The 25,476-nt window shown below is 55.8% G+C and overlaps 11 protein-coding genes and 1 non-coding gene across 12 annotated transcripts; 6 read left to right on the top strand and 6 right to left on the bottom strand.

The window, feature by feature from the left end:
* Positions 1 to 314: 314 nt before the first annotated feature.
* Positions 315 to 1,700, top strand: BO82DRAFT_401354 (Zn(II)2Cys6 transcription factor domain-containing protein; the record flags this gene model as incomplete). The annotated part of the gene is made up of 1 exon (XM_025639246.1): positions 315 to 1,700. One exon carries the CDS (start codon positions 315 to 317, stop codon positions 1,698 to 1,700), a length of 1,386 nt encoding a protein of 461 aa, XP_025492913.1.
* Positions 1,701 to 2,816: 1,116 nt separating this feature from the next.
* On the top strand, positions 2,817 to 5,036 carry BO82DRAFT_333704 (MDR family MFS transporter; the record flags this gene model as incomplete). Its single annotated transcript, XM_025633228.1, has 8 exons — positions 2,817 to 2,972; positions 3,048 to 3,176; positions 3,228 to 3,402; positions 3,451 to 3,474; positions 3,528 to 3,599; positions 3,657 to 4,163; positions 4,227 to 4,387; positions 4,476 to 5,036. 8 exons carry the CDS (start codon positions 2,817 to 2,819, stop codon positions 4,881 to 4,883), a joined length of 1,632 nt encoding a protein of 543 aa, XP_025492912.1. The 3' UTR covers positions 4,884 to 5,036.
* Positions 5,037 to 5,212: 176 nt separating this feature from the next.
* On the bottom strand, positions 5,213 to 7,079 carry BO82DRAFT_413456 (MFS transporter; the record flags this gene model as incomplete). Its single annotated transcript, XM_025639880.1, has 2 exons — positions 5,213 to 6,773; positions 6,832 to 7,079. 2 exons carry the CDS (start codon positions 7,077 to 7,079, stop codon positions 5,213 to 5,215), a joined length of 1,809 nt encoding a protein of 602 aa, XP_025492911.1.
* Positions 7,080 to 8,087: 1,008 nt separating this feature from the next.
* On the bottom strand, positions 8,088 to 10,014 carry BO82DRAFT_382898 (uncharacterized protein; the record flags this gene model as incomplete). The annotated part of the gene is made up of 5 exons (XM_025637974.1): positions 8,088 to 9,008; positions 9,072 to 9,118; positions 9,230 to 9,287; positions 9,348 to 9,571; positions 9,633 to 10,014. 5 exons carry the CDS (start codon positions 10,012 to 10,014, stop codon positions 8,088 to 8,090), a joined length of 1,632 nt encoding a protein of 543 aa, XP_025492910.1.
* Positions 10,015 to 11,460: 1,446 nt separating this feature from the next.
* Positions 11,461 to 12,967, bottom strand: BO82DRAFT_353636 (FluC/FEX family fluoride channel). The gene has a single exon (XM_025635009.1). It carries the CDS (start codon positions 12,953 to 12,955, stop codon positions 11,519 to 11,521), a length of 1,437 nt encoding a protein of 478 aa, XP_025492909.1. The 5' UTR covers positions 12,956 to 12,967; the 3' UTR covers positions 11,461 to 11,518.
* A 460-nt stretch (positions 12,968 to 13,427) lies between these two features.
* BO82DRAFT_333698 (Zn(II)2Cys6 transcription factor) lies at positions 13,428 to 15,622 on the top strand (the record flags this gene model as incomplete). The annotated part of the gene is made up of 6 exons (XM_025633227.1): positions 13,428 to 13,615; positions 13,661 to 14,199; positions 14,237 to 14,429; positions 14,483 to 15,005; positions 15,061 to 15,517; positions 15,578 to 15,622. Coding segments are annotated over 6 exons (1,944 nt in total), but the record flags the coding sequence as incomplete, so codon positions are not given.
* Positions 15,623 to 16,547: 925 nt separating this feature from the next.
* On the top strand, positions 16,548 to 17,885 carry BO82DRAFT_401348 (uncharacterized protein; the record flags this gene model as incomplete). Its single annotated transcript, XM_025639245.1, has 1 exon — positions 16,548 to 17,885. One exon carries the CDS (start codon positions 16,548 to 16,550, stop codon positions 17,883 to 17,885), a length of 1,338 nt encoding a protein of 445 aa, XP_025492907.1.
* A 543-nt stretch (positions 17,886 to 18,428) lies between these two features.
* BO82DRAFT_t149 lies at positions 18,429 to 18,544 on the bottom strand. Its single transcript has one exon. It is a non-coding gene; the product is annotated as a tRNA-Leu (tRNA).
* Positions 18,545 to 18,751: 207 nt separating this feature from the next.
* BO82DRAFT_382896 (cytochrome P450) lies at positions 18,752 to 20,449 on the bottom strand (the record flags this gene model as incomplete). Its single annotated transcript, XM_025637973.1, has 3 exons — positions 20,278 to 20,449; positions 19,033 to 20,225; positions 18,752 to 18,972 (listed from the first exon to the last, which is right to left on the bottom strand). The coding sequence occupies exons 1-3, from the start codon at positions 20,436 to 20,438 to the stop codon at positions 18,752 to 18,754; spliced, it is 1,575 nt and encodes a 524-aa protein (XP_025492906.1). The 5' UTR covers positions 20,439 to 20,449.
* A 301-nt stretch (positions 20,450 to 20,750) lies between these two features.
* BO82DRAFT_413427 (zinc-binding alcohol dehydrogenase family protein) lies at positions 20,751 to 21,947 on the top strand (the record flags this gene model as incomplete). Its single annotated transcript, XM_025639879.1, has 2 exons — positions 20,751 to 21,342; positions 21,416 to 21,947. The coding sequence occupies exons 1-2, from the start codon at positions 20,777 to 20,779 to the stop codon at positions 21,945 to 21,947; spliced, it is 1,098 nt and encodes a 365-aa protein (XP_025492905.1). The 5' UTR covers positions 20,751 to 20,776.
* A 1-nt stretch (position 21,948) lies between these two features.
* BO82DRAFT_391512 (serine hydrolase domain-containing protein) lies at positions 21,949 to 23,469 on the bottom strand. Its single transcript, XM_025638572.1, has 2 exons — positions 23,274 to 23,469; positions 21,949 to 23,164 (listed from the first exon to the last, which is right to left on the bottom strand). Exons 1-2 carry the CDS (start codon positions 23,362 to 23,364, stop codon positions 22,062 to 22,064), a joined length of 1,194 nt encoding a protein of 397 aa, XP_025492904.1. The 5' UTR covers positions 23,365 to 23,469; the 3' UTR covers positions 21,949 to 22,061.
* A 183-nt stretch (positions 23,470 to 23,652) lies between these two features.
* On the top strand, positions 23,653 to 24,959 carry BO82DRAFT_382893 (NAD(P)-binding protein; the record flags this gene model as incomplete). Its single annotated transcript, XM_025637972.1, has 1 exon — positions 23,653 to 24,959. The coding sequence occupies exon 1, from the start codon at positions 23,898 to 23,900 to the stop codon at positions 24,957 to 24,959; it is 1,062 nt and encodes a 353-aa protein (XP_025492903.1). The 5' UTR covers positions 23,653 to 23,897.
* Between the last annotated feature and the right edge of the window lie 517 nt (positions 24,960 to 25,476).

Genomic DNA, 25,476 nt, shown 5'->3' with positions numbered 1-25,476 from the left:
GGGATTACAGCAGCCGCCTTAGGAGTCCAGTCTGGCTTATGTCGGTTTGAATCACCCAACGGAGTATTGAGAGCCCTGAGTTGGATGGTTATCAATCTCATCGCCTGCAGAATGGACCGTCGATCAGCACTCCGCACGGAATGTGGTCCTACAGAAGAAAAGCAAAATCAGAACACAATGTCTCATAGTATGAACCTCTAGGGCTGGTTATATTGTACTCGAAATATAAGAATCAGCAGAGATGGTACATTGACAATAGACCTTGACACTACACTTAAAGGTGTTGACTGATCGATACCGCATGCACCCTCACCATGTCGGACTCTAATAACCCCCCCAAACGAGCTGCCTGTGACCGCTGCAGGACGCAGAAATTGCGCTGCGTTCGTGCCCCCGGCCACCCCGCTGACTCGTGCATTCGATGCATTCGATCCCAGATGGAATGTGTAACCAGTTCATCCAAGCGGCCGGGTCGACCCAGAAACTCGACCACTGCTTCGCGGCAGACCACCGGCTCGACTCGAACGAAATGTAACATTGATGATATGCACAGCCCTCGCAATCCGAGCCCATCTCTTCCCGCAGTGGATCTCCACGCTCTGACCAGCGTGGACGACTGGTTCAACCTCGAACTACTAGACGCCGACTACGAGATGAGCAGTGCTCCGTGGAACTCCATTGACGCCGGGTTCCCCATTGATGGCAGTGCGACCATTCACACTATGTCCTCGCCATCTACGCCCCCAGATGGACCCTCGCCAGCAGCTTTACTGAATGACCCGATGATGGACACCAGCCCGACCGAGCATCTCCCGCTCTTGCAGCTCGAGCCCATCGACCCGGGCTTGCTGCCGCTGTTTGGCGACCAGCTGCCCCCTCCGATCTTCGACCATGGCCTGCACCTCTCCGTGCTCCAACGCGAACTCTCCAAGCAACTCTTCGCTCTCCGGTCGATGCCTTGGGACACGACCAAAGCAATGTGGCTGACCTGCCTCCACGAAGCCGGGGGCTGCGACTCCGCCACTCACCCGAGCCCACCGGATCTCCAGATCACAACCACCACTACCACCACCAACCCACTCGCTAAGATCGCCCAAACCGCCGCCGATTTTGCTCGATTTCTGCGCTCCATCCAAGCCTCTACCCCTCCAGAGAGCACCAATGTCCATCACCACCCAGCTGCCAAAGCTCCCGCCAACACCACCCCCACCTTAGCATTCACCCACCCGCGCCTCAGCATCGCCGACCTCCTCACCATTCTAAGCTGCCATCTGCTCACGATCTCCATCTACGACGCCATCTTTGGCCACTTCATCGACCAGGCCCGGCTCAATCCCACGGCCCTCAACCTGGCGACGCAAGCGGCCCCCAAGCTGTTTCTCGGTGGCATTGCCGTGCCCCCCGGCTTGGGCATGCTGAGTCACTTGCTGTACTGTTTGACAGGGAGTCAGTTGCGGCCCATCGAAGTTCTACTCGGCCTGCCAGAGGAGTTCTGTCTCTCATCGCCTCGGATGGGGCTGGACGAGACCGATTCAAAGCCGGAAGGGCTGTTCAGTGGTCCTAGTGGGCAGTTGCTGTTCTCGACGTTGATGCAAGTCGAGTTGGACGCGGGGAATGCCGAATGTGGGCGGGAGAGAGGCGGGCTGGGGGTCATTGAGGCGTTGAGGGGGAAGATGAGACGGGTGCGGTGTTTGGATTGACTTCAGGTCGAGAGGTCTAGGACAGTTTTCTGGTTACTCTATGACTAGGGGTATATTTGGAGCTACGGGATCGTTAATCAGGGCGTCTACGGGGCTATGAGGTTGTATATAATGCTATTTAAGTTCATGGGGAATAAGAGCGGTAGGTATGTGCCTTTCCGAGATGATTGCAGGTATACTTAGGATTGGACCATAGAAGAGCGGATAGCTACAGTCCACATATACATGCGTATTTCATTATGGTCTAGACATTTCTGTTTATGCGTTCAGTGAGGTGAAACCTAGGGCATTATCGAGTCCATTGGACCAGGGCCCTCGAGTCGATTGCAGGATAATTCTTGGCTACCAGCACAGACTACTCCCGGGCGATCGGGTGCGACCATCTGCTCTAGACCGTGGTAATCTTCAGCGCCCCTGGCCACCGCAGGGATTTGATTCGGTGGTTTCGCCCATTGGTTGGGACTCCACTCGTCGGCTGCCATAATTGCTTCTTTTCAGGGATCCCCTTTTGGGTAATTGAGGCGCGCATCATGAAAGGCCCAATAGAGTCCATCCCGTGTGCAGTAGTGCGCCGTAGTGCGCCGTAGTGCGCCGTAGGTTACAGGAGTCTGCAGCAAAATACATGCACATCCTTGTCACCGTACCAGAAACAGATAAAGCATGCAGCCATTCCGTGGTTGCAATGGCAATCGATAGTGCCGATTAGGGCTGTACGACCCCGGACTTAGCGGCGGAGGTATTGTCAGGATTGTCGATCTTCGGTAAATTCCACCGCTCATGCCTTCTGGGAGGTGGCTACTGACCACGTAGCGAATGGAGGGGTCAACCAACCTCACGGTCTGCTGGAAATTGTGAAATGCTTGTTAGGGGCGAGGGGTTTCTGCCCAATGCGTTTCTGCGTAGTCATTCCTTGGACTCTGATTTCAGCTCTTCTTCACACTATACCCTACATCTACCCGCAGTCTCGTATCTTGGCTCACCACCGTGACATTTTGCATGAACCTAACCAGATCGTGCAAAATGGACAACATTGAATCGTCGCCACGGAACAGACCAGCTCCCCCGGAATCGGAGTCGGAGCTGCATCACCCGCTCACGGATGAGAAAGGCAATGGTATGCTTCGCGCTGAAGACAGTCAGCGAGAGCTGGGAAGCGCAACGACGGCCGATGAGAGCCACGAGTACATCACAGGACTCAAGCTCTTTGCTGTCCTGGCCAGTGTCACCCTCGCGGCGTTTCTAATGCTACTTGATGGGTCGATTATCGGGGTGGTATGTTGCCATCGCCAGAGTGAATCTACACCTTAGGATACAGACTGATCGTTGCACATCCACGCACTCGTGCAGGCTATCCCCAATATCACGAGTCAATTTCACTCGCTGGACGATGTGGGCTGGTACACGGCGGCCTATCAGTTGGCGAGTGCCGCGTTACAGCCGCTGTCGGGCAAGGTGTACACCTTTTACAATACCAAGGTCGGGAGATTGTCTAGAGAAGCTATGGGGTAAAGGCTGATGGTTCTCCAGTGGTCGTATTTGTTCTTCTTTGGGGTGTTCGAGCTGGGCTCCCTCATCTGCGGACTGGCCAACTCCTCGTCGATGCTGATCGGAGGGCGAGCCATCGCTGGCATGGGGAGTTCAGGGCTGTTGAACGGAGGGATGACTATTATTGCTGGCTCGGTTCCGCTGGAGAAACGACCTAGTGAGTTCCCCGACGCGTGAAGTGAGAATCAAGCTGAAGATACCTCAGTCTACACCGGAATCTACCTTGGTAGTGAGTCGCCTGCCTCCTGATCTGCTAGAGTACAATCAGCTGAACAATTCTAGTCTCGCAGGTCGGCATCATCTGCGGCCCTTTGATCGGTGGAGCGCTCACTCAGTATACAACTTGGCGCTGGTGTACGTATCTGTCACAGTTTCCCCAGAGTTTCAATGCAATCATTCTAACAAGGACAGGCTTCTACATCAACCTTCCCGTCGGCGCCGTCACTGCCGTCCTCCTCCTCTTTATGCACGTCCCCGAACTCACCACCAAAGCCCCCTTCTCGCTGGCACTGGTGCGCCGCACCCTCCCAGACCTCGACCTCCTCGGGTTCGCCCTCTTTGCCCCAGCTGCCATCATGATCCTGCTGGCCCTCCAGTACGGCGGAAACGACTACAGCTGGGACAGCTCGGTGGTGATCGGGCTGTTCTGCGGCGCCGGGGCAACAGCCATCGTGTTCGCGCTGTGGGAGAAGCGCATGGGCGAGCGGGCGATGATCCCGACTTCGATGGTCAGTGCACGCATCGTCTACTCCAGTGCCATCAACGGAGGGATGCTGGTGGCGTCCATCCTGGTGGCGGCGCAGTACCTCCCCATCTACTTCCAGGGGGTGCGTGGGTATGGGCCGGCCATGAGCGGGGTGAACACCCTGCCGGGCATCTTGAGCCAGCTGCTCATGGTCATTCTTTCTGGGGCTTTTGGTCAGTAATCCTTCTCTTAACTCAACATCGCGTGGTTTGTGACAATATTCTGATGGGACGTAGTGCAAAAATTGGGGTACTACCTCCCCTTCGCTGCTGCAGGAAGCGCCATCAGCGCCGTCGGCAACGGCCTCGTCACGATGTTCGCGCCTTCGACCCCGACAGGCAAGTGGATTGGGTACCAGATCGTGCTAGGCAGTGGGCGTGGGATTGGGATGCAGATGGTCAGCTAACCCCCTTATACTTTACACCCCATCACAGTACACAACACTTCTTTCGTTTCCATCCAGACCCATACTAACCAAAACAAAGGGCATCATCGCCATCCAGAACCACCTCCCCGTCCACCTGATCCCCATCGGCATCGCCTTCATGATTTTCTGCCAAAACTTCGCCGGCGCGGTGTTCGTCGTCGTGGCGGAGGTGATCTTCCGGCAGCAACTCGTCAAGGAGATCCGGCTGCATGCACCCCAGGTCTCGGTGAATGCGGCCCTGGCCGCTGGTGCGAGCGCGAGCTCCGTCCGGGCGTTGGTGCCGGAGGGTAGCGGTAGCAGTGCGGAGCTGGCGGGGGTGTTGCTGGCGTTTGCGAATAGTCTGGATAAGGTCTTCTATCTGCTAATGGCGTGCTGCCTGACGGGGTTGGTGGCGGCGTTTGGGATGGGGTGGGTTAATGTGAGGAAGAAGAAGACGGTTGCTGAGGAGGGGGAGGAGGGAAAGTAGGGCTGGCTTACACATTCTGCTGTGGGCAGCTGGGGCTGAAGTCGTTCTGTCAACTGTCTCGGTTTTAAATGGTTTTTCTCTGTTCTTTCGAAGAGAAGGGGTTTTTTTTTTTTGCCTTCGATTTCGTCTATTACATATTATACTATCTTAATGGCAACTGCTTAATGTGACAGAGACAAGCGTACTTGTCAAACAATATAAAGATCCGCACTTTCATTCTGAACATCATTCCCCATGCGTTTTATTCACCCGTACAGAGTGCAATTGATTTTCCGGCTCCTCTCTCAAGAAGTATTGATTCACCGGCCAGAGACCGGACTATCAAACCCCTAGAAGTGCACCCCGTGCACCTGCTGCTTCATCTTCTTGACATCAATGTTCTTCCAGAAGAAGCACGACGACCACGTGATCAGATACAGACACGTCGCCGTGATCAGCATCAGCCGCTGGGTCTCGCCGTAGGCAGAGTCGATGGCATCACGGGTGGGCGTTCCCCGGGCGTAGGACTGCTGCACGTCCAGCGATCCGTAGATCGTCGACCAGTCGGCCTGTGCGGACGCAGGCAGCAGCGACCGCAGCTTCACGGGGAAGATGCCCGTCCACATGGCGACCGCCACCGTCCCGCCCAGGGCGCTACCAATGCTGGCGACGACGCCCTCGATGGCCAGGATCGCCGGGATGTTGCGCTGCGCCGACACAGCCATGACCGTCATCTGCTCACAGATGACCAGGGTGCCACCCCCAAAGGCGACGAAGATCTGGCACATGACAATATACCCAATGTTCACGTCCGGCTGGCGGAACTTAATCATCAGCCCGACACCTAGAATGGTCAGGGGCACGCCGAAGCAGATAGCCCAGTACTTCAGACGGCCCTGGTAGCGCAGGATGGCGCCGAAGACCAGGCACCAGAAGCAAGAGCCGATCGTGTAGATGTTAGAGATGTAGGTGGCCTGCGTCACGGTCTGGTTGAAGACCACCTGCAGCAGGCTGTAGAAGTAGCTGTCCCAGATGTACCAGGCCAGGTAGAGGGAGACGACCATCGAGAAGGTGAAGACGACGGTGCGGTCCTGGATCAGCGCCCAGGGCATGAACTGCACGGGGGCCCAGAAGCGCTCCCACACCACGAAGGCCAGGATCAGCAGGGCACCGATGATGATGAAGCAGATGATCAGCGGCGAGCGCCACTCGTTGGCCTGGTACGAGTACAGGTTGAAGGCCAGCAGGAAGAGGGAGAAGCCTGTGGCGATGATGAGCAGGCCGACCACGTCGAACTCTATGGCATAGTGAACGGTCGACTGGACCAGCGTGCGCCCGCTGCGCTCGCGTTTCTCGGTCAGGCCCATCCGCTCGGCCTTCTTCTGGATGTAGTACCATAGGCCCCACAGCGGAGCGCAGACGATGGGCATGATGATGGCGAACACTCCGAATCCCCAGCGGTAGCCGATGCCCCCCGGGGCAACGATGCGGTCGGCTGCGTAGCCGTAGATCCACGGGGTGATCAGGTACGGCGACGAGGCGTAGGCGATCCAGAAGGCCCGGTTCTTCAGGGCTGTCGTGTCGGCGATGAAGATCGTCATCGAGAAGTCGATGCAGCTGAACCCGATCTGGTAGAAGACCTGCGCGGCGCAATAGGTCTGCACGTTCTTACAGGCGGCCATCATCACCAGCCCTAGCGTCAGCGAGCCCACTGCAACGGCGAAGGCCTGCGGTCGCCCCCAGATGTCCATGAGCTTCGCGTACGGGAACTTCACCATCGCGGATATCAAAGAGGCGATGACCGAAGTCAGACCCGTCAGGGAGTGTAGGGCAAATCCGCTGTAGATGTAGGGGGACAGGGAGCCGAGAAGACCGGAGCTGAAGTATTCGAGGAAGTTGACGATCCAAGCCCTAAAAGGGAGGGTGAGGTTAGTGAGAGATGCTTCGGAGTGAGTGATCGGAGACTTACAGGATGTAGGCTGCAATCAGGGTGTTCCTCGTCCAGGCTTGGGTGCTGGCCTGCGCCTTCTGGGTACCGGCTTGCGCTTTGTCGTCGATGATCGTATCATCCTGCGAGGAGCGATCGGTCTCTTGTGCTTGGTCTATAGGGTGCTTCGACTCTGCAGTTGTCTCAAGATCAGAGTGCCCAGTCTCAGACTGTGCCCCGACAGCGCCCTTGGCCGCGAAGGGGTTGATGAAGCGGTTCCTGGGAGCCATGGCGGTGGTTGTCCGGAACAAATGTCACGAACAGGAATGCAGGCTGGGGCGGGCCTCAACCTCTACTTATACTTCCGTTGCTACATAGTCCCGGGCAAGTGGTCCGAGGACCGGAAAACAAATCTCCCTGCAATCTTGCTAGACTAGATTGATTCAATATGATAACATGACTCAGAGCATGGACTGGACTAAGAAAGGAATGGTGCAACGGAGACCCGGATATGCCGACTGCAGCAGCGACAGCAGTCATCCTGACAATGCTGGCTTGGCAATTGAAGGATTCATTCGACCATTCAACAGTGTCTCTGCTGGCCTCCAAACCAAGGACAAAAGGGACTGCCAAGAGGGTTCAAGCAAGAGAAAGAGGGGCCGCGGAGCCTTATCTGATTATCTGATTGATTGACTAGATTGATTAGATTGATCTTTGGCTCGTGTCCAGTTCCACTTTGGGCCTTAGCGTCGTCGTCCTGCCGGCCAATTTTCCCCCTCCGGGTTTTCTCCGAGTCATGAATGGCCGCGTTGTCAGGCGCCCACGAGCCTCACGGCCGTTTGATTTTGCTGAGAGTTTGCGCTACTAACTCACTTAGCCTGTTGAAGTTTAGCCTGGTGGCGTGAGGAAAATTTCAACGTGGTGTGAGAAGGCTTGTCCTGGTGAAATTGCAGCAATCGCTTTGAGTAGAGCATGTGGATGGGGTGACTCGGTCAACATCTGTGCTATTGCAGGCTGCTTAGGATGTCGTGAGTATACAGCATTTGACGGAGGAGTATTGTGAGTCTCATTCCGGTTGAAGGACTGCAGCACTCCTAGGTACCCAGCACGGTGAACCCCTAGAAAACCCTGACGGATCAGATGATTCCAAATTCACCTAAGCTTATCAGCAGATCCCACCGTGCGCATTCCATATTAACATGCGCAGGGTGGGGATGGTATGTGATAGACCTGTCTCGCCCTTCCTAGCTTTGGCTGGATTATCCATGAGTGCGTCCACGCCAGCCGGGGAAGATGGTTCAAAAAGAATTTCTCATGCAGTGCCCTATAGAATAGAGTCCCAGGAACTGCCAGTCCTTATCTCCTTCCTTGACTGCGACGGCCAAGCAGCGAAACCCGTGGAGCGCAAACTCCTGGGCCTTGTTCTTGTGTTGCTCGGCTTCGGCCTTGGGATGGCCCGCAAGCTTGATGATCGCCTTCGGCGCCCCTTTTGCACAAACATGCCGTACTCCTTCGCACGTGCAAGTGGTGGTGATGCACTTCGACACTGGGTCGAATGGGGTGAAGTCCTCCGTAACCCACGGACGAGACAGTATCTCGCGTGCGTTGGGATATCGGCGCAACGCAAGCAAGGTCACCCGGTCAATCGGATCGAGATTGCGCGTATTGTGCGAAGATGCGATGGCGGCAACCGCAAACATCCAATTCACATCCACTCCGCTCGCGACATAAGGCTCGCGTACTGAGAGCTTGCTGGCTGGCAGAGTACCGGTCTTATCAGTACAGAGCACATCCACCCCAGCCAGCGACTCGATCGCGGTCAGCTTCTGCACCACGGCCTTCTTGTGGGCCAGGAACGCTGCGCCAACAGCCAGTGTAGTCGTAGTCACCACGGGCAGTCCCACCGGGACTCCGACGATCAGGAGAATCAAAGTCCAGTGCAGGAGATTGTTGTCATCATTTTCCGGGGTGGCGATGCGCAGGTGCCGGTAAAAGCCCCCAATCCACGCAACGAGGATCCAGAACATACCCAGTACCAGCAGGGTAGTGCCGATGGAGTCCATCACGGCCTTGAAGTGGCCCTGGTCTTTGGCGGTTTTGCCGATCGATGCGGTTCTCCCCACGAAGGTGTCTTTCGCCGAGGCAGTCACGATGGCGTACGCCTTGCCTTTCTCACAGCTGGCCGTGTAATAACAGACATCCCCCATGAATTTGTCGACCTAATACAAGGTCAGACGAGACGTCTGTGAGACAATCTTTGGGTGATGGTCAGGGGTACCTACAGCGAGGGATTCACCAGTAATCGCACACTGGTCCGCGGCAACAATCGCTTTTTCCGTATGCTTGTGCTCATCCTCGCTGCTTTTTCCGTCCTCGTGCAGAAGGTCTTCTCCCTCCTGCGCCATCTTTCCTCTCTATGCAGCACACGTATCGGGCTCACTATAGTCACAGATCAATTGTGCTTCCGCAGGGATGACATTGCCTTTCTCCAGAATGAGCTGTGTTTTAATGTCAGTCATTTTTTCGGCGTGATGCATCGCTAGGCAGAGTATGCCTACAATGTCCCCCACGACGACCTCACGAGCCAAGATCTCCTTTTCCTCCCCATCTCGCACCACAATTGCCTTCATGGCGAGGTTGCCCTTTAGGCTGGCGACCACATCCGCGGCTTGTTTCTCCTGGTACCATCCAACGATCGCGTTCAACAGGAGAATTCCAATAATCACGCCAAAATCGATCCAGTCGCGCAGGCCAGCCACGAGGAACAGGGCGAGCTCCTTCACTAATAGGTTGTTTAGTATAGGCAGTAGATGGGCACAAGCAGAAACTTGATAAGCACGTACCATACAGTATCGGACCCCGGAAATATGCGATGAACTGAAGCAGCTTGTTGGGGCTTTCACTGGCCAGTTCATTCCATCCGCACTTCTTCCGCCGTCCGTCAACCTCGGCTTCCGGGAGACCCGACGAGATAACAGTGTCCAGCGACTCCGAGGGAGTCTGGAAGGGCCCACCACCCTTCTCGTCTGTGCTGTCGTGAGACTGCCGCCAGAATTTCCGCCGGGGTGGGTGCGAAGTGGGGTCGTCAGAATCCTTGTCGGTTACTGACGGTGCGGCATGACTGGCGGTGGTCGTAGTGGCGATAAAGCGATTGAGGGCAGTGTACTCCGATAGATCAGTCGATGGCTGGTGACCGTTGGGAAGCTCGTTCTCGTGGTCTTCCATCGTTGCTTGCTTGGTCTCGCCTTGGATTCATGTCCAGGAGCATTGGCACACCTCCAACGGGTAGAACAGGTAGTGCGGCTGCACTCCTATAGTCTGTCCTAGCTAAACCCTAAGTCATCGGCTTTCCATCAAGCAAGGCGCCTATGCGCACGAGATGACGTATCTAGGTAGGTGGTTCACTTCGGATGAAATACATATAGCCATGGAGTCGGGTCCCTACAACTACCGTCTACCACCCCTCCAGAAACTACGTATGCATGATATACTACTATTATGCCGTCGCTCTCCTATCTTCGAGCTGGTTCTGCCTTCTTCTGCTGTCGACCACCCCGACAAGGCACGCCAGTCGATGATTCGAGATCCCCAAACTATACTAGGCATACTCTTGAACTCAATGCACCACCGGCTAGCAAGACAGGGGATGTTGATCTCGGACTCGGGGCTCTGAGTGAGGTCGCTGCTCCCGAGCCCACTGCTCCGGTCAAGGTTCGACGTCCCACCCTCGAGGACGCCCATTCGCGCTGAAGCGCAAGCAAATGACAAGTCTCATTCTGTAAGGGATTCAGCTATCCTTACCTCTTCGCTGTCAGTAGACCGCTAAATGGTGAGAGATGGGAAACCCAGAGAAGTGGCCGGTGTCCCGCCGTTTCAGGGCTATCCGTGCAACTATGGTGCTATTCCACAGGTGAACGCCCCTTGAACACCTTCTTTCTCTAGGGTTATCTGTGTGGCCATATTGCTGACGTCTGACGGTTATTTCAGACAACAGACCTGGGAAGACCCCACGGCAATAGACTCTTACACACGAGTGGTAGGAGATGACGACCCCCTGGATGTCTGTAAGATCGGCACCGGGGTGGCTCAATGCGGCGAGGTCAAGAAGGTGAAGCCGCGGGACATTTACCGTGCTGGACGAAGACAGCACGGATTGGAAGATCGTTGCTGTCGATGTCACGGATGCGCAGGCGGAGAGCCTCGCGGATATACAGGATGTGGAAACGCAGTTTCTTGGATTCTTGGAATCGTTGAAGACCTGGTATTGCGTCTACAAGGTGTCTGATGGATGCAGTTCGAATCAGCTGGCACCCGATGGAAGGCTGATTGATGAATTGGCAGTAAGGTTGTTGTTCGCTTGGTTGGGAAACTTGCTGACGCGCTTGTGTAGATTTGCAATGAGACTGATTGAACATTGCCACGAAGCTTGGAATCCGATGAAGGGATTTCCGAACTGCAATTGAAGGGCTGAGGCTGTGGAATGAGGCGGATCTCTCAACGTAGTTGCCTCGTTCTGAAGACCAAGGGCAGCAGTTGTTGACTTGAAGCGATACACTGTTGCCTACTTTTGTAAAGGTAACACCGTTTTGCTCTTATGTTGTTCTTCCATGATACACGTCAAAAGATTATGATATAATACAAATCTTATTTATTACTTCATAAATAAACCTTCTCTACTTAAGGTCGCTGTATATAACAAACGACCAGCTCATCGTTTATTAATGGATGGTTATTGTCCTGTACTCGCACTGAAGCAAATCGGAGTCTCGAGCCCTCGAGTCCACTTCAAGCTGCCAATCTCCACCACCAACAAGCAGAAGGCCACCACCACACTGATGATTCCATACACATACGCGTGCCGCGGACGCAGGTCAATCAACTCCAACGCCCACGTACTGACGGTCGTCAGACAGCCGCAGAAACCGTCCATGATTCCTTGCAAAACCTGGCAGCCAACAACGCTTCCCCCGCCCAGACTTGCAGCGCTGATCGAGCTGTGCTGCAAACAGTACGCCATTCCTAGCACTGCGGTCCCTGAAATATTCGCCGCAAAGGTTCCCAGGGGAAACGCGGCCAGACGACTGTTGAGCTTGAGAGATAAGAAGAACCGGGCGAGACAGCCGACCGGGGAGAACACCAGCGCAAACAGCACGGGGCCACGCCATATCTCTGCACTCCATAGTGTCGGGTCCAATGCGTAACGCGGCAGCAGTGCGACGATGCAGATAAGCGCGATCCAGGACAAAGTGGCCAGCGGGATCATGCACGGGTTGACGATCCGTTCCAGCCACCATTGCGGTAAACGGGGGGTCCAAGAGGAGAGAAACACCGCCGTATGGGCTCCGAGCTTGATGCTAAACGTGGATAGCCCAACTTCGAGGAAGAGCACTGCGATGATCGCCATAAAGCTGAACCCGCCGTTGGGGGCCTTGGGAGCGTCTTGCGCAGCAGCGAACAACGAGATGTCTGAGTAGGGGCCCACGGGAACGGACAGACCATCGGACAGGGCGAGGAATAGGTCGCGGATGAAGGTGGAAAAGGAGGTCAAACTCCCGCAAAATCCGGTGGTCAGTCCGATGTAGAGGGGGATGGTCTTCTTGTGGGCGGTTAAACGCACCCTGCGCTGGCCATCATCCTCGTGTTCGACTTGGATGTCCACTCCTCTGAACCGGAACAGCCCTTGGTCTTCACTGAGAAATCCCATGATGAAACAGCCTCCCACATTGGCCCATAGTACACTGATGTTGACGGGCGCGCCGGGATAGAAGGTCAAACTCTCGATGACCATTCTCAGTAAAGTGCCCAGGAACGAGAAGAAGATCAAATAGGAGATGACATAGGGCATGCGCATGGAAGTTGACTGAAGGCCCCTCCCCGGCTGCTTTTCAGCTTCTTCCCGTCCCACGGTCGGTGTATATCCATTTTGATTTGGTCGAGAGTCTCGCTCCACGTCTTGTTCTACTCTGCCTGCCTGGTGGGATAATTCATTCTCGAGGTGATCCTCACCGGGACGATCGTAGACCGGTGGCGGGGCGGCAACCTCATCGAGATTGATTTTGGAGTCGGATTCGGATTCAGCCATTGGCATTGGCTTCTCTCTCGGGGATGAACCTGAGGGTCGTTCTAGTCTGTCGTGTCGTGCCTGGGCACTGCATTGTGACTGCATTCTCAAGGGCAGGAGCAGGCACGATTGTGGTGGGGGGAAAATTCCAACAGGTCCTCCCTGTCCGAGTGCTCATCATTGAACTTGGTGGCATTCCGGCAATCGCGGTAACTCCGCCAATCACGGCCCGGACGGCTCCCTTTATCTTTCGGATCAACTCATGCAGAATTTGACCTTGAACCTTTCCCCAACCATCGGACTTACTACCATCACTATCAATCCAAGTCAGAAGACCAGAATCTTCTTCCATAACCATAATTGGCTGTATGCCTGCACTCCATTCTAGTGACCGTGATGCGGAATATGCCTTCGATTGATTATGGCATCACGTGATCTGACCCGGACTTGACGATGCGCTGACATAAGCACAGCCACCCCCTTCGTTCTCATTCATTCACTCACTCGGGCTTGAGCATTCTTCGTAGCTCTTCTCAGGTTCACTGGCGTCTGAAGCATCATCTGATCGACATGCATCATGAAGCGCCAGAGAGCCCCCATTGCTTGTGAGAAATGTCGACTTCTCAAGGCCAAATGCGATGGGCGACAGCCAATTTGTACCCGATGCGAGGGCTACGGCTTCAAATGTTCATGGTCAACACGTAAACGAAAGGTTCCATTGCCAGAAGTCGAGACTACGAAAGATGTATCTTGCAAAGAGCCAAAGTGTCAGGCTTTGTCGGACGAACCAAAGCATGATGATCTAGCGAGCTATCAAAGAGCTGTGCGGCAATACGAATCTCTGATGCAGGAGCTACTATCGAACCTCGATCAGAGCCAGAAAGGAACTCTGAATGCTAGTCTACACACAATCCGCCGACAGCTGCCTGTTAATGCCACCGACTCGAGCCTGGAGCAGCCTTCCTCGACCCGCGAACCGAGCACTGTCTCTAACGATGTGGGCGTGGATTCGCCTGCCACCTACGTGGGCAAGGCCAGTGATATTCATTTCATACATCGCATTCGCCAGTGCTATCAAACTGGGGCTTGGTCTGCAAGAGAGCCCTCATCAGCCGACAACTATTCTCAGACGCATACCATCAAGAGCTTGGCCGGGTTAACCCAGCCTCTCATCATTCCGACTCCAGCCGAAGCCCAAGACTTCATAGATGTTTATCTATCCACCATTCATGTCGCTTACCCGTTCCTCTGCAGAGATATCCTCCTCGAGCAGTTTCAGGTTTTCCAGACCGGTGATTACGCGTACCAGGAATTCGAGCCCTGGCTGGCATTGTTTAGTAAGACCATGTGTTTGATGGATCTGCACTGCTTCTGACCGCTAGATAGACTTTATCTTCGCCATCGGCTCCTACTACACCTCTTTTCCACATCGATCTGGAACAGCGTCTTTGGATCATTTGCGATACTTTGAACAAGGTGTCTACTTTTCGCGGGAACTGGGCGCAACCTGTTCCTTGCTAAGTGTATGGGCCTTGATAGTGCAATGCTTTTTTCTGCTGGCGATATGCCACACAGATAGGTAAGTTCCATTGTGGTCATAATTTTAGATCGATAACTCATCGTAAGGACCAGATGCTGGAACACACTAGGCTTTGCCATCCGCATGGGTCAAAGCATCGGTCTTCATGTCGAATCGTCCCCCAATCACGCCCGCACATCATGGATGGCCGACCGGGCGCACTGGCGGCGAACCTGGTACTCGATGTATGTTCTCGATCGACTCCTTGCGCTTCAACTCGGCCGTCCTATGGCCATTCACGAAAGTGAATTTCAAGTGGAGATGCCCTCTGTCTCCGACCCCTTCCCGTTCGGTCATACTGCAACTGTGTCCGAGGGGTCTAGTACGGCAAGCAGAGATACACCGACCTGCTCCCTTATGGACTACTTCCTTGTCGTCATCCGTTTCTCTTACTTGGTGAGTGCAGTTATTCGGGAGTTGTACCGGCCCTCGCAGATCGACGTGGCCCCGGACATGATGCTGGACACCTCGTCGGCTCTGGATCAACGGCTCAGCGAATGGAAGAAGGGACTGCCACGACATCTCCGATTTGATCTGGGCCATAACTTTGAGAGCTCCGTCACCTTTAAGCGACAGGTATGTAGCAATCTACTAGGCTTGGTTTGTGACTGCTGTGACTTACGCACTGCAGCGTAATATGCTGGCCGTGAAGTATCACCATCTGCGCGCTTTGATTCACAGGCCTTTTCTATGCCTTCCCCTCTTACAAACCAATAACCATCCGTTCATGGAACTGCTGCGTCGGGACAAACACAGAATCACCCAGGCCGAATCCATATGCGTCCAAGAAGCACGGCAGACAGCGCAGCTACTTCACAATCTGGTCGACGAGCGCTGTCTGGTGCATGACTTTCCCTGGTGGCAGATGATCTCGTGCTTAATTTGCGCCAGCTCGATTCTCTTTGTTGCCGAAGCGTTCTGCCCCAACCAAGACTCGTTGTATAGCACCGCATCTGCGCAGGATCTGCGAGAAGATGCCGAGACCTGCTTGAAGGTCTTCGAGGCGCTGAGTGCCAACTCAGCTGCTGCACGAAAAGCGGCTGAGATGCTGAAAGCGCTGTCAAGCCTCCATCATTCCATCCATAAAGGTGTGTACCAGGTTTTACTCTGGTCGGGTGGATATCGCTTCTCATCTTCTATACCTATAGCACCGTCAGCAGTCGTAGAGTCTACCTCACAGCCGTTATCGCTTCTACCACAAGCCCGCAGCGACACAGACCCTGCTCTTAATTTCGACTCAGCCTCGTTCACGTCGTCACACATTATGCCAGACGATCTCCAATTCCCCGGGGAGTGGCCTAGTGAGATTTCCAGCGCGATGGCGTGGTCGGTGCAGTTTTTCGACCAGCCTTCGTCTCGGGTTGCCGACTTCCCTTCTGGTTCAGAAGAGCATTCCTTTCCATAAACGGCGACTGTTGTATCAGTTGTCCTATTCATATGCATAAGGATGATAGCGCAGCAGTGGGGATGCGGTGGATCCACTTGCTGCCTTAGGCAGAAACTCAGCTTCACCAACCAATCGCCCGACTCGATCGCTGTACTCCGTAGTCCACGTCCGATTCTCAGCCACAGCACTTCAATAGCTCCGCATATTTTGGCCACCCTAGGTCTAGCTCGCATCCAGACCTGAACCGATCAGGTGGGTTGAGCGAGGCACGGCGTACTCCGTGGATAGTGGCTTGTCGGCACCCCCTTAACTAGCCCTAATGCGGTAGAGTCCTCGCTACGATTTTCCCCAGCTTGCTTTCAGCTCCAAGGCTTGAGAAGTTGAGAAGCCTGTGTCTCCACCCCAATTCTCGGTCAACTTATCGATAGGCTCAGACTGATCTTGATCCCCCAGAAGAGCTGTCCCACAATGCTGGGAGTGCGGCCATTGCGGCCATCTGACGCCACCGAATCCCAATTGCCTTTAAATAACAATCGCTGTTCTTCCTCCATCGCCGCCCGGCTAACGACGTGCGACATCCGATTTTTCTTTCGTGTTACTCCTTGCTGGCATTCACTGTCTGTCTTTTCTGTCCATGCCATTGTGATAATCTCCAAGGCTCCTACTGAGCCCTTGTCATTCTTTAAACATCAACCCCAACCTCCATAAAACCAATCGTTACCGTCCTCACCATGAAGGACTTCTCAGTAGCCACTGGGCTGCTTCTCCTCTCAGCCTTGGCCCCTGCCAGTCTGGCAGCCACAATTGCTCTTCCGGCTGCTGGTGCTCCCAGTGTTTCTATCGCCACCGTGACTTCGACCTATCCCACCACCGTCACCAATGTAGTCACCAGCTCTTCAGCAGTGGTCACCACCAATGTGGTCTGTGCCACTGGCACGGCTTCTCTCGGATCCGGCACTTCATGCTCCGATTACGCATGGTCTTCCGCCGGTGTCTACTATCGTGAGATGTGTGACGGCTCCTCCATCACTGGAGCAACCACCCGAGCTGTGATGAACGTTTACAGTCGCCAGGCAAATATCAACGGCTGTGAATTGTATTGTCGTATCTTCAATGGCATGTGTAATGCCGTTAATTATAACCCGGCGGCGAGCAGTTGTCAGTACCTGTGGGCCACCGGCAATGCCGTGGTCTCTGCCTCGGGCTATCAGGCGCTCAGTTCTTACTCCACCAACCCATGCACGGAGACGGTCACAGCCATGGAGACCGACTACTTGACCGAGTATGTGACCAGCCAGGCCACTACCATTTATACGGTGACGGTAACGGTCCCGACCAGCTCGGCGACATTGACCGTCGTCTCGTCCACTCCTTCTCCGGTATCCTCGACTGTGACTCCCACGGCTGTGATGCCGTCGAGTGTGGCGTCGGCCTCATCTGTGGTTCCTTCTTCGATTGTCATTCCTTCTTCGATTCCTTCGGTTCCTTCGGTCCCTTCGGCTTCTTCAGCTCCTTCTTCAGCTCCTTCTTCAGCTCCTTCTTCAGCTCCTTCTCCGGCTCTTTCAGCTTCTTCGGCTCCCTCTTCAATTCCCTCGTCGATTCGTCCATCGACCCCCTCCTCCGTTCCCTCCTCCATCCCAGCTTCCGCTCCTTCGCTATCCCGCTCCACCCCCGTCGTGGCTCCCAGCCCCAGTGCCGGCTCCTCTTCTCTCTCCTCTCAGCAACTCAGTTCGCCCACACCCCTGACGCGGTCATCCTCCGCCCTCATTCCGCAGCAGTCATCCTCCGCTCCCTCGCAGCCCGCGCGGCTCTCTTCTTCATCGGTGATCCCAGTCCCCGTTCAGTCCCCTGGCAGTGCTCTCTCCTCCACTCCAGCCCTACGCCCCTCTCAACCCTCGCTGATCCCTACGGCCGCGTCGACTTCATCTGTGGCGGTGGCCGCTCCTCCCCACACCACCGAGCCTCCGACTCCTTCCGGGAAGGGTGACGAGGACGTGGTGACGTCGACTGTTTTGGCTACGGTTACGGTCACCGTTCTGTCCGACTGTGAACAAGAAAGGGTCTACTGATGAACGGGTCACAGTTTGAATCTCGATGACTGCGATGATTAACGGGATGCTATGACTTCCTGGCAGAATAAGAGTAATTCAGAATGATTATATTAATGATAATATCTACAACTTCCACTTTTAACGTGGCTCTCACTACTGTACTGCGAGGGAGCAGACCCGATTAGGTGTCGCCTGTTAAATGCGATCATGGAGATACAGACAGTCTAGTAGAATAAAAGAGCATCATATAGAACGCTGATATGTCAATATCTCCAGGCTTAAGCTTACAAAACAGAAAGAGCTGACTCAAGTAGGAGGAGAAGAGGTGGAAGGAGCAGGCTTCACGGTTATTAGGGTGGGCAAAAGGGTTCAACAAGATGAGAATTGACGCAAGATACAAAGTGGTGTGCATAAAAACAGTGGCATTCCAGCCAGCACAAAGATTAAAAAAAGAATAAAAAAAGTGAGCACGCGGCTAGAGAAGACGCTAGGCTCTTCTCGGTAAGGTATGCCTTTGTTGACAATGCAGGCAGGCCAACAACGAAGTTGGAACAAAAAAGATGACAAGAGTGGGATTCGAACCCACGCCACTTGCGTGACTGCAATGCTCTTCAGATGTGATCTGGAGAAGGAATGGTCCTTGAGTGCAGCGCCTTAGACCGCTCGGCCATCTTGCCTTGTTGTATATTAGCCCTTAATAAATGCTCTATGAACAGCACAAAACAAGCGAGCAGCGCAGCTCACATCGTGCGCATCATCACAGATAACCACAATTGGTCTCCTTAGGATGTACCTCTACACAGACAAAGCACTTGTTTATCTCAGGTATGCCGCAATTGAGCTCATTCACTTCGAAATGTGGCATATATCCAAACCCACCCCCCCTACCACAGCCGCTTCCACCTCACCTTCATATCCCGATCCGGCGGAATCCCCACGGCCCCGATGAGCGACTGATCGTTCTGCGCCGGTCGATCCGACTTGGTTCCATCCGGATGAATCCAGTCAATCAACTCGATCTCGAACCGAGTCACGAGAGCCGCGATGGTCATCAAAATCTCCTGCTTGGCGAATACCCGACCGGGACAGATGGACGGTCCGCCGCCTATATATATCCGTCAGCAGAAGCCCCGTCAAGATCTTGTCAGCTGCTGCAGGGGCATACCAAACGGAAAGAACGAGCTCGTCTTGCCTGCCATCGTAAACTCCGGCGTCTCACTCTCACGCTTGAGGTTGCGATAGCCCCAGAACTCCGAGGCCGGATGGCCCGGCGCACTCCACACCCCCTCGTTGTACTGGCCGACCTGGCTCGGGGCCTGGATCAACGACCCCGGCGTCAAGAGGAACCCGTCCAGGGTGATGGGCTGGGTGACCTCGCGAGTGACATTGATCGAAACATGCAGCCGCAAAGTCTCGATGTACACCGACTGCAGCAGGGGCATGCCGAACAGCTTCTGGGGGTCGAAGCCCCGCCGGCCGGTGACGGGGTCGGTCGTGCTGGCGGCGAGACACTCGTCGCGCACCGCGCGGTACAGCGCCGGGTCGGCGACCAGATGCATCAAGGCCCAGGTGGACATGGGGACGGAGTTGGCGTTGGTCCCAAAGATGAAGGTGGCCACCATGCCCGCCGTCGTCTCCGGCGACAGATTCTCCGTCGCCCACTTGACCAGCTCGCGTGCCATCCGCGACCCATACTGCGGCTCCCACTCCGCGTCCGCCTCGGGGCCCGTCGGGTCGAACGCTTTGGCCGCAGCATCGATATACCGGCGACACATCGCCTGGAACTCCGCCTGCGTCTTCCACGGCCCTGGGTTCATCCACCGCGGCAGCCCCCACATTAGCTGCGGCGCGATGCGCGCAAACTCCCACATCATCGGCCAGAAACCCGGGTTGAGCTCGACGAGGCGCGGGCCCATCAGCGCCTCCAGGGCGGCCTCGGCCATCTCGCTCTCGAAGAAGTCGCACAGCCGGACCTCGCGCCACTCGTCCAGGGGCTGCCGGACGAGCCTGTCGGAGAACAGGTCGAAGTATTTGGTGGTCAGGAAATTGGCCCGATTGGTGCGCTGCAGGAACTCCGAGTAGATGTGGTGCTGGCCGTGCCAGAGACGCGGCTCGCCGGGAGGGAGCTCGTGGCCGGGGATGGGGTTCTTGCGGCGGCCGGACTTGTCCTGGCGGAATTTCACCAGCTCGGTGGGTTTGGCGCCCCAGACGTTGGCCATCACGTCGAGGAAGAAGACCTCCGGGCTGATGCTGTGCGAGGGGGTGTTGATCGCTTGGATGTTCTTCTCGCCCGAGACCATGTAGATCTTCTTGGGGCCGAGGCGGAACTTGATAATGTTGCTGCGGCGCTGGGCGGATCTGGAGGGAGTTAGTGACTGGATGCTGGGATAGAGATGATGGCGGGACTGACGCCACTCGCTGCAGGAAGCCATGCATGTCGGTCATGTATTGGTAGGTGTTGGTGATCATCCACCCGGACAGGGAGGGGGGTTCCTTGCCTCCATGTGGTCTGAACTGCCTGAAGATGACGGCCAGTACGAGGCCTAGGGCGATTCCGGAGTAGAGAAACATCGCGGCGATGATGCGGTACCCAACAGGGGGGATGTGATACGAACGGAACGAGACTCGTTGCGGGGTGGCCTCCCTTTATGTGGGAAATCAGCAGAACGTGCATGATCGACGCGCCACAGCCTCGTTTTGTGACTCCGATCCAGCTTCGGAAGATACTCCGGCCTTCGGTCATAAAAAGGACGCAGGAAAAGCCGATGATTCGGAGACGCTGTGCTACAAAACCTCCGAGTGGATGACGACCCTCGGGATTAGCCCTAACTGTTCACTTTAATACCTCACCTTACACACAGACACAATCACCCAGCCACCTCTCACCACCACAGCCCCTGCTCTCCAAGATGACACACCTCACGCAAACCGCCATCGTCCAAACCCCCAAGGACAGCGACAACCCAACACATCTCCCCCTCACCGTCTCCCCGACCGCCCCCATCCCCTCCCCGCAATCGCCACACCATGTCCTCGTCCGCATCCTGGCCGTCGCCCTGAACCCCAACGACCACAAGATGGTGACCTACTTCAACAAGCCTGGCAGCATCGCTGGCTGCGACCTCAGCGGCGTGATTCAAACCTCCCACCCAGAGCACCCAGACCTGCCCGTCGGCACGCGCGTGTGCGGGGCCTTGTTCCCCTACAACCCCACCGACAAGGGCGACAACGGCTCGTTCGCGCAGTACTGCACCATTGACGCGCGACTGCTGGTGAAGGTACCCTCGCACTGGAGCGACACCGAGGCAGCAGCGCTAGGCGTCGCGTGGTCGACAATCTCGCTGGCGCTCAGCGATCCGCAGGCGTTGGGGTTGGAGGGATTGCCATCGCGCACAGTGCATCAGGCCGGCGAACCGGTCGTGGTGTATGGCGGCGCAACTGCGTCCGGGACTTTCGCATGCCAAATGCTTAACCTGTACTATTACTCCCGCCCCCTCCCATTGCATTGACAATATAAGCTAAATAGGGTCTGAGCTAACACGATAAAGAATGGGCTACACCCCCCTAGCAATAACATCCCCACAATCCGCCCCGCTGGCTCTGTCCTACGGCGCAAAGGGCACCGCATCCTACACGGCCAAGGACTGCGTGGCCACGATCCAAGCCCTCGCCGGAAAGCCCATTCGATATGTACTCGACTGCATCACGGACGCCGACTCCACGGCGCTGTGCTACAGCCTTCTAGCCCGCACGGGCGGCGTCTACGCCTGTCTCGAGGAGTGTCCCGCCGCGTGGCGGACCCGACGCGCCGTTCGCGTCAAGGAGGTAATGGGGTTCCAGGTGCTGGGTACTGATCTCAACCTCGGGGAGTCGGCGTACACCCGTCCAGGGGATCCGGCGCTGCTGGCGATCGGGATGCAGTGGGCGAAGGAGGTGGAGGGGTTGATGGCACGGCGGGAGATCAAACCGCATCCGCTGCGGGAGCTGAGCGGCGGGTGGGAGAGGATTATTGAGGGACTGGAGATGTTGAGGAAGGGGGAGGTGAGGGGGGAGAAGCTTGTGGTGCGGATTCCGCAGTAGACAGCATTGCATTTGGGTGTGGACAATGTTAGATGGTCTCGCGTTTAGAAGGGTGGGATCTTGTCAAATGTAAGCTCAACAGTGCAGTCTACTCTAGTCTATAAAAGCAGGCCGTCAAGGCAGATCAATCGCGTCAAACTGCGCCCAGAAATCCTTCTTCCAAGCATTCACCAACTTCGTGACTGTCGGATTCCCAAAGGGCGCCTGCTGCGTGGCAAAGAACCCTGCCACGCCCTTCTCACGATTCGCCCACCAGACGACATTCGACGCCCCTCCCCAGGCCAGCATGCCCCCCGGCTGCTCTATCTCCGGCACCGGACCCACGCACAGCAATCCCCCCAGCCCGTGGTTGACCGCATCCTCCGCAATCGGGCCCGCAACGGTATCCCACGCGGGCCGCAGCCCCAGCAGCATCTGCACGCCATTCGACCCTTTCTCCAACTGCGGGACGAACATCTCCGCGACGGTCGCGCGAGTCAACAGTTCGGGCGTATCAGACACGAGGTCCGCGAGCACGGCCAGGAAATCCCCCGTCGTGGCCGCCAGCCCGCTCCCACCCTCCTGGTCCTCGGGGTTATCGAACGCCCAGCGCTCCAGCGGCGCCAGCTTCCCGTCCTGTGTCCGCACCGCCCCCTGCAGAATCTGGGCGTGATACTCGGGATGCAGCATGATATTGAACCGGGGAAACGGGGCCACCCGCCCCAGAGGCTTGAAGATATGCTCCACGAAGTAATCCCCAAGGGATATTCCCCCGTGCAGCCGACTGACCACCACCCCGGCCCAGTCCAGACTACATCCGTACAGCCAGCCGGTCCCCGGCTCGAACACCAGGGGCATTTGATATCGTTCCGTGATTTTCAGAGAGGGTGGCTCGGTGCGCGCCTCCGCCCGCAGCCGGAGCAGGCGGTGGGTGAATCTGTACCCCAACCCCGAAGTATGCGTGAGGAGGTGGTGCGCGGTGATCGGGACGGTGCTGGGCGCGAAGGTGAACTGGCCGTCAACGACGTCCGTCAGAATCTCGATGTCCGCCAGTTCCGGGAGGATGCTGGTGAGGGGTTGGTCGAGGCCGATGAGGTTTTTGTCCACGCATTGGAGGAGAGCGATGCTTGTGATCAGTTTGGTGGCGCTGCCGAGTTTGAGAACCGCGTTCTCGTCCACGGGTGGGCTGTCGGGGGCGAGTGAGGTGTAGCCTGCTACTTTGCTGTAGATCTCCGTTCCTATCGGAGAGAAGAGTTAGGATGGAATGCAGAAAAAGCAATGAGGCGTGAGGAGGTTAGGCATATGAGTGGGACAAGCAATGAAGAGTGTAGGGGTGGGCGCTGGTACCGGTTCGGTCAACGCATTTGCAGATCACGCCGTGGACTTGGGGGTTGGCTTTGGCGGTGTATTCGGCCAGGAGGGCGTCGAATTCGGTCATTTTGGTGTCTCGTCTGGTATCCCGGGAATTATTGTTGAGAATGTATCATAGCAGAACAGAAAGACCCAATATGGTGGAAGATGGTGGGTTGTTGTGAGAAAAAAGGTGGTGAGGGGCAGAGAAGGAGAGAAAGACCGTTCAAGTGAGAAAGTGAGGCGGGGAACAGCGAAGATCCCTGCTTAGCTCTGCATTAGCGAGACTCAAAGAACAAAGACTGATCAGATTGATGACAGTTATGACGGTCCTGACGCTGATGATACATCCTACATGAATTCCCGAGCTCTACCCAATTCACACAACTCTGCCTCTGTCCTCGAGCCCTCTCAATTCGGAGGTTTCATCGTCCATGTCGGGAATTACTCGGGAATTGTTTCGTCGTCTGTCTCCGAGACGCAACTGTAACCCTAACCAGCTCAGACAGACAGACTACTTCGTTCCCCACCCACCATGAATCAACAAAGAAACAACCCAAACCTCCATCTCGACCCAACTCAGCCCAAACTCACCTCTCCTAATCATCGCTCAGCACAAACATGACACTCCATCGCTACGCTCCCCTCCACACCAACCCCCAGGGCCTCAACGACGCCCGCCCCACCGCCACCCAAATCCTCGCTGACCAAACCCTCCTCGACACGAACGCGTGGAAAGACAAAACCATCCTCATCACCGGCGGGACCGCAGGGCTCGGCGCCGAGTCAGCGCGCGTGCTGCACCGCACTGGGGCCAAGATCTTCATCACGGGGCGGGACGTGGCGAAGGGCGAGCGGCTCGCGCGGGAGATCTCCGCTGTGAATCCTGATCCCTCAGCCCCAGCCATTGAAGTCATTCACATGGACTACTACAGTCTGCAGAGCGTGCGCGACGGGGCGGATGAGTTCCTCCGCCGCAGCGGGGGAAGGCTGCATGTCCTGCTGGCGAACGCGGGGGTGGTGGCCTCGCCGCGGCGCACCACGGATGACGGGTTCGAGGGAGTGTTTGGCGTGAATTACCTTGCGGGATTCTTGCTAGTGCAGCTGCTGGCCCCGGCGCTGGTGGCGTCAGCTACACCGCAGTTTTGCTCCCGACTTGTGGTGGTGTCGAGTGCGGGCCATCGGGCCAGAAATATCGATCCGGAGGATTATAACGCACTGATCGGCGAGTATAATGCCTCCAAGGCGTATGCACAAAGCAAAACAGCGACAATCCTCATGTCCAACGAGTTCGAGCGCCGGTATGCCGGACGTGGCGTGCATGCGCTGAGTCTGAACCCTGGGATTATTATGGATACGGAGATCTCGCGTGGCTTGCCGGGCTCGTCGTCTGGCAGGCGTGAGCAGTACTACAAGATGGAGCCGTTGTTGGCGAAGATGGAGAAGAGCGTCGAGCAGGGGGCGGCGACACAGGTCTGGGCAGCGGTGGCTGGCGAGTTGGAGGGGAAAGGGGGGTTATACCTGGATGATGTGCAGGTTGCGGAGGAGGCGGAGGAGGCGTCGCGCGGACAGTTTGCGTTGCCGGGGTGGGCGAGCTGGATTTGGGATGAGGCAATGGCAGTGAGGTTATGGGAGGATAGTTTGAAGATGGTGGGTCTGGGTGAGGAAGTGAATGTGTCCTAGGGCTGCGATGCTATGTCGCAGGTCGGCGTGTCTCGTTAATTCTTCATTGTATTGCTCCATCTTCTTGATTTTGATGAAGAATGCTTGTCAGAGATAAGATCTGTAGGGTGCAATTGAATCTCACTACGGTGCCATATCGCGGGCTGAATGGATTGGGTGATCTCAAATTTTCAACTACGAAACTGACAGATTGTTATATCTAGCTAAGAAATAGTCATCCACGACTCAGGCATGAGAAATAACACAGGTACTGGTTGTAGGAAGGATCATCCTCTCAATTGTCACTCAAACTAGGGCTAGCTAACAAATCTCGTCCCATTCACCCTACACGGCCGGCCGAGCCAGCATATTGGCATTGTAATAAAACGGAGGCTCACTGTCCAAACCAACAGCATGCAGTCCCTCAAAGCCCGCCAGTTGCAGCCTCTGATTCCATTCCTCCGGAGGCACACAGGGGCCATCCACACGCCCGTCCGCCGCACCCAGCCACCAGCCAGGCAAGAGTCCCTGTATGCGT

This window comes from Aspergillus uvarum (assembly GCF_003184745.1).
Source record: "Aspergillus uvarum CBS 121591 unplaced genomic scaffold BO82scaffold_21, whole genome shotgun sequence".
In the NCBI taxonomy this organism is placed as follows: domain Eukaryota; kingdom Fungi; phylum Ascomycota; class Eurotiomycetes; order Eurotiales; family Aspergillaceae; genus Aspergillus; species Aspergillus uvarum.
The sequence above is the reverse complement of the archived record's forward strand: the minus strand, read 5'-3'. Positions and strand labels throughout refer to the sequence as shown.

Coding starts and splice junctions, on each gene's coding strand:
- BO82DRAFT_391512 (XM_025638572.1), bottom strand. CDS start 23,364: ATGACCGAATTCGACGCCCTCCTGGCCGAATACACCGCCAAAGCCAAC. Junction 23,165..23,273: donor CAAATGCGTTGACCGAACCG/GTACCAGCGCCC, acceptor TCTCTCCGATAG/GAACGGAGATCTACAGCAAA.
- BO82DRAFT_353636 (XM_025635009.1), bottom strand. CDS start 12,955: ATGCAGTCACAATGCAGTGCCCAGGCACGACACGACAGACTAGAACGA.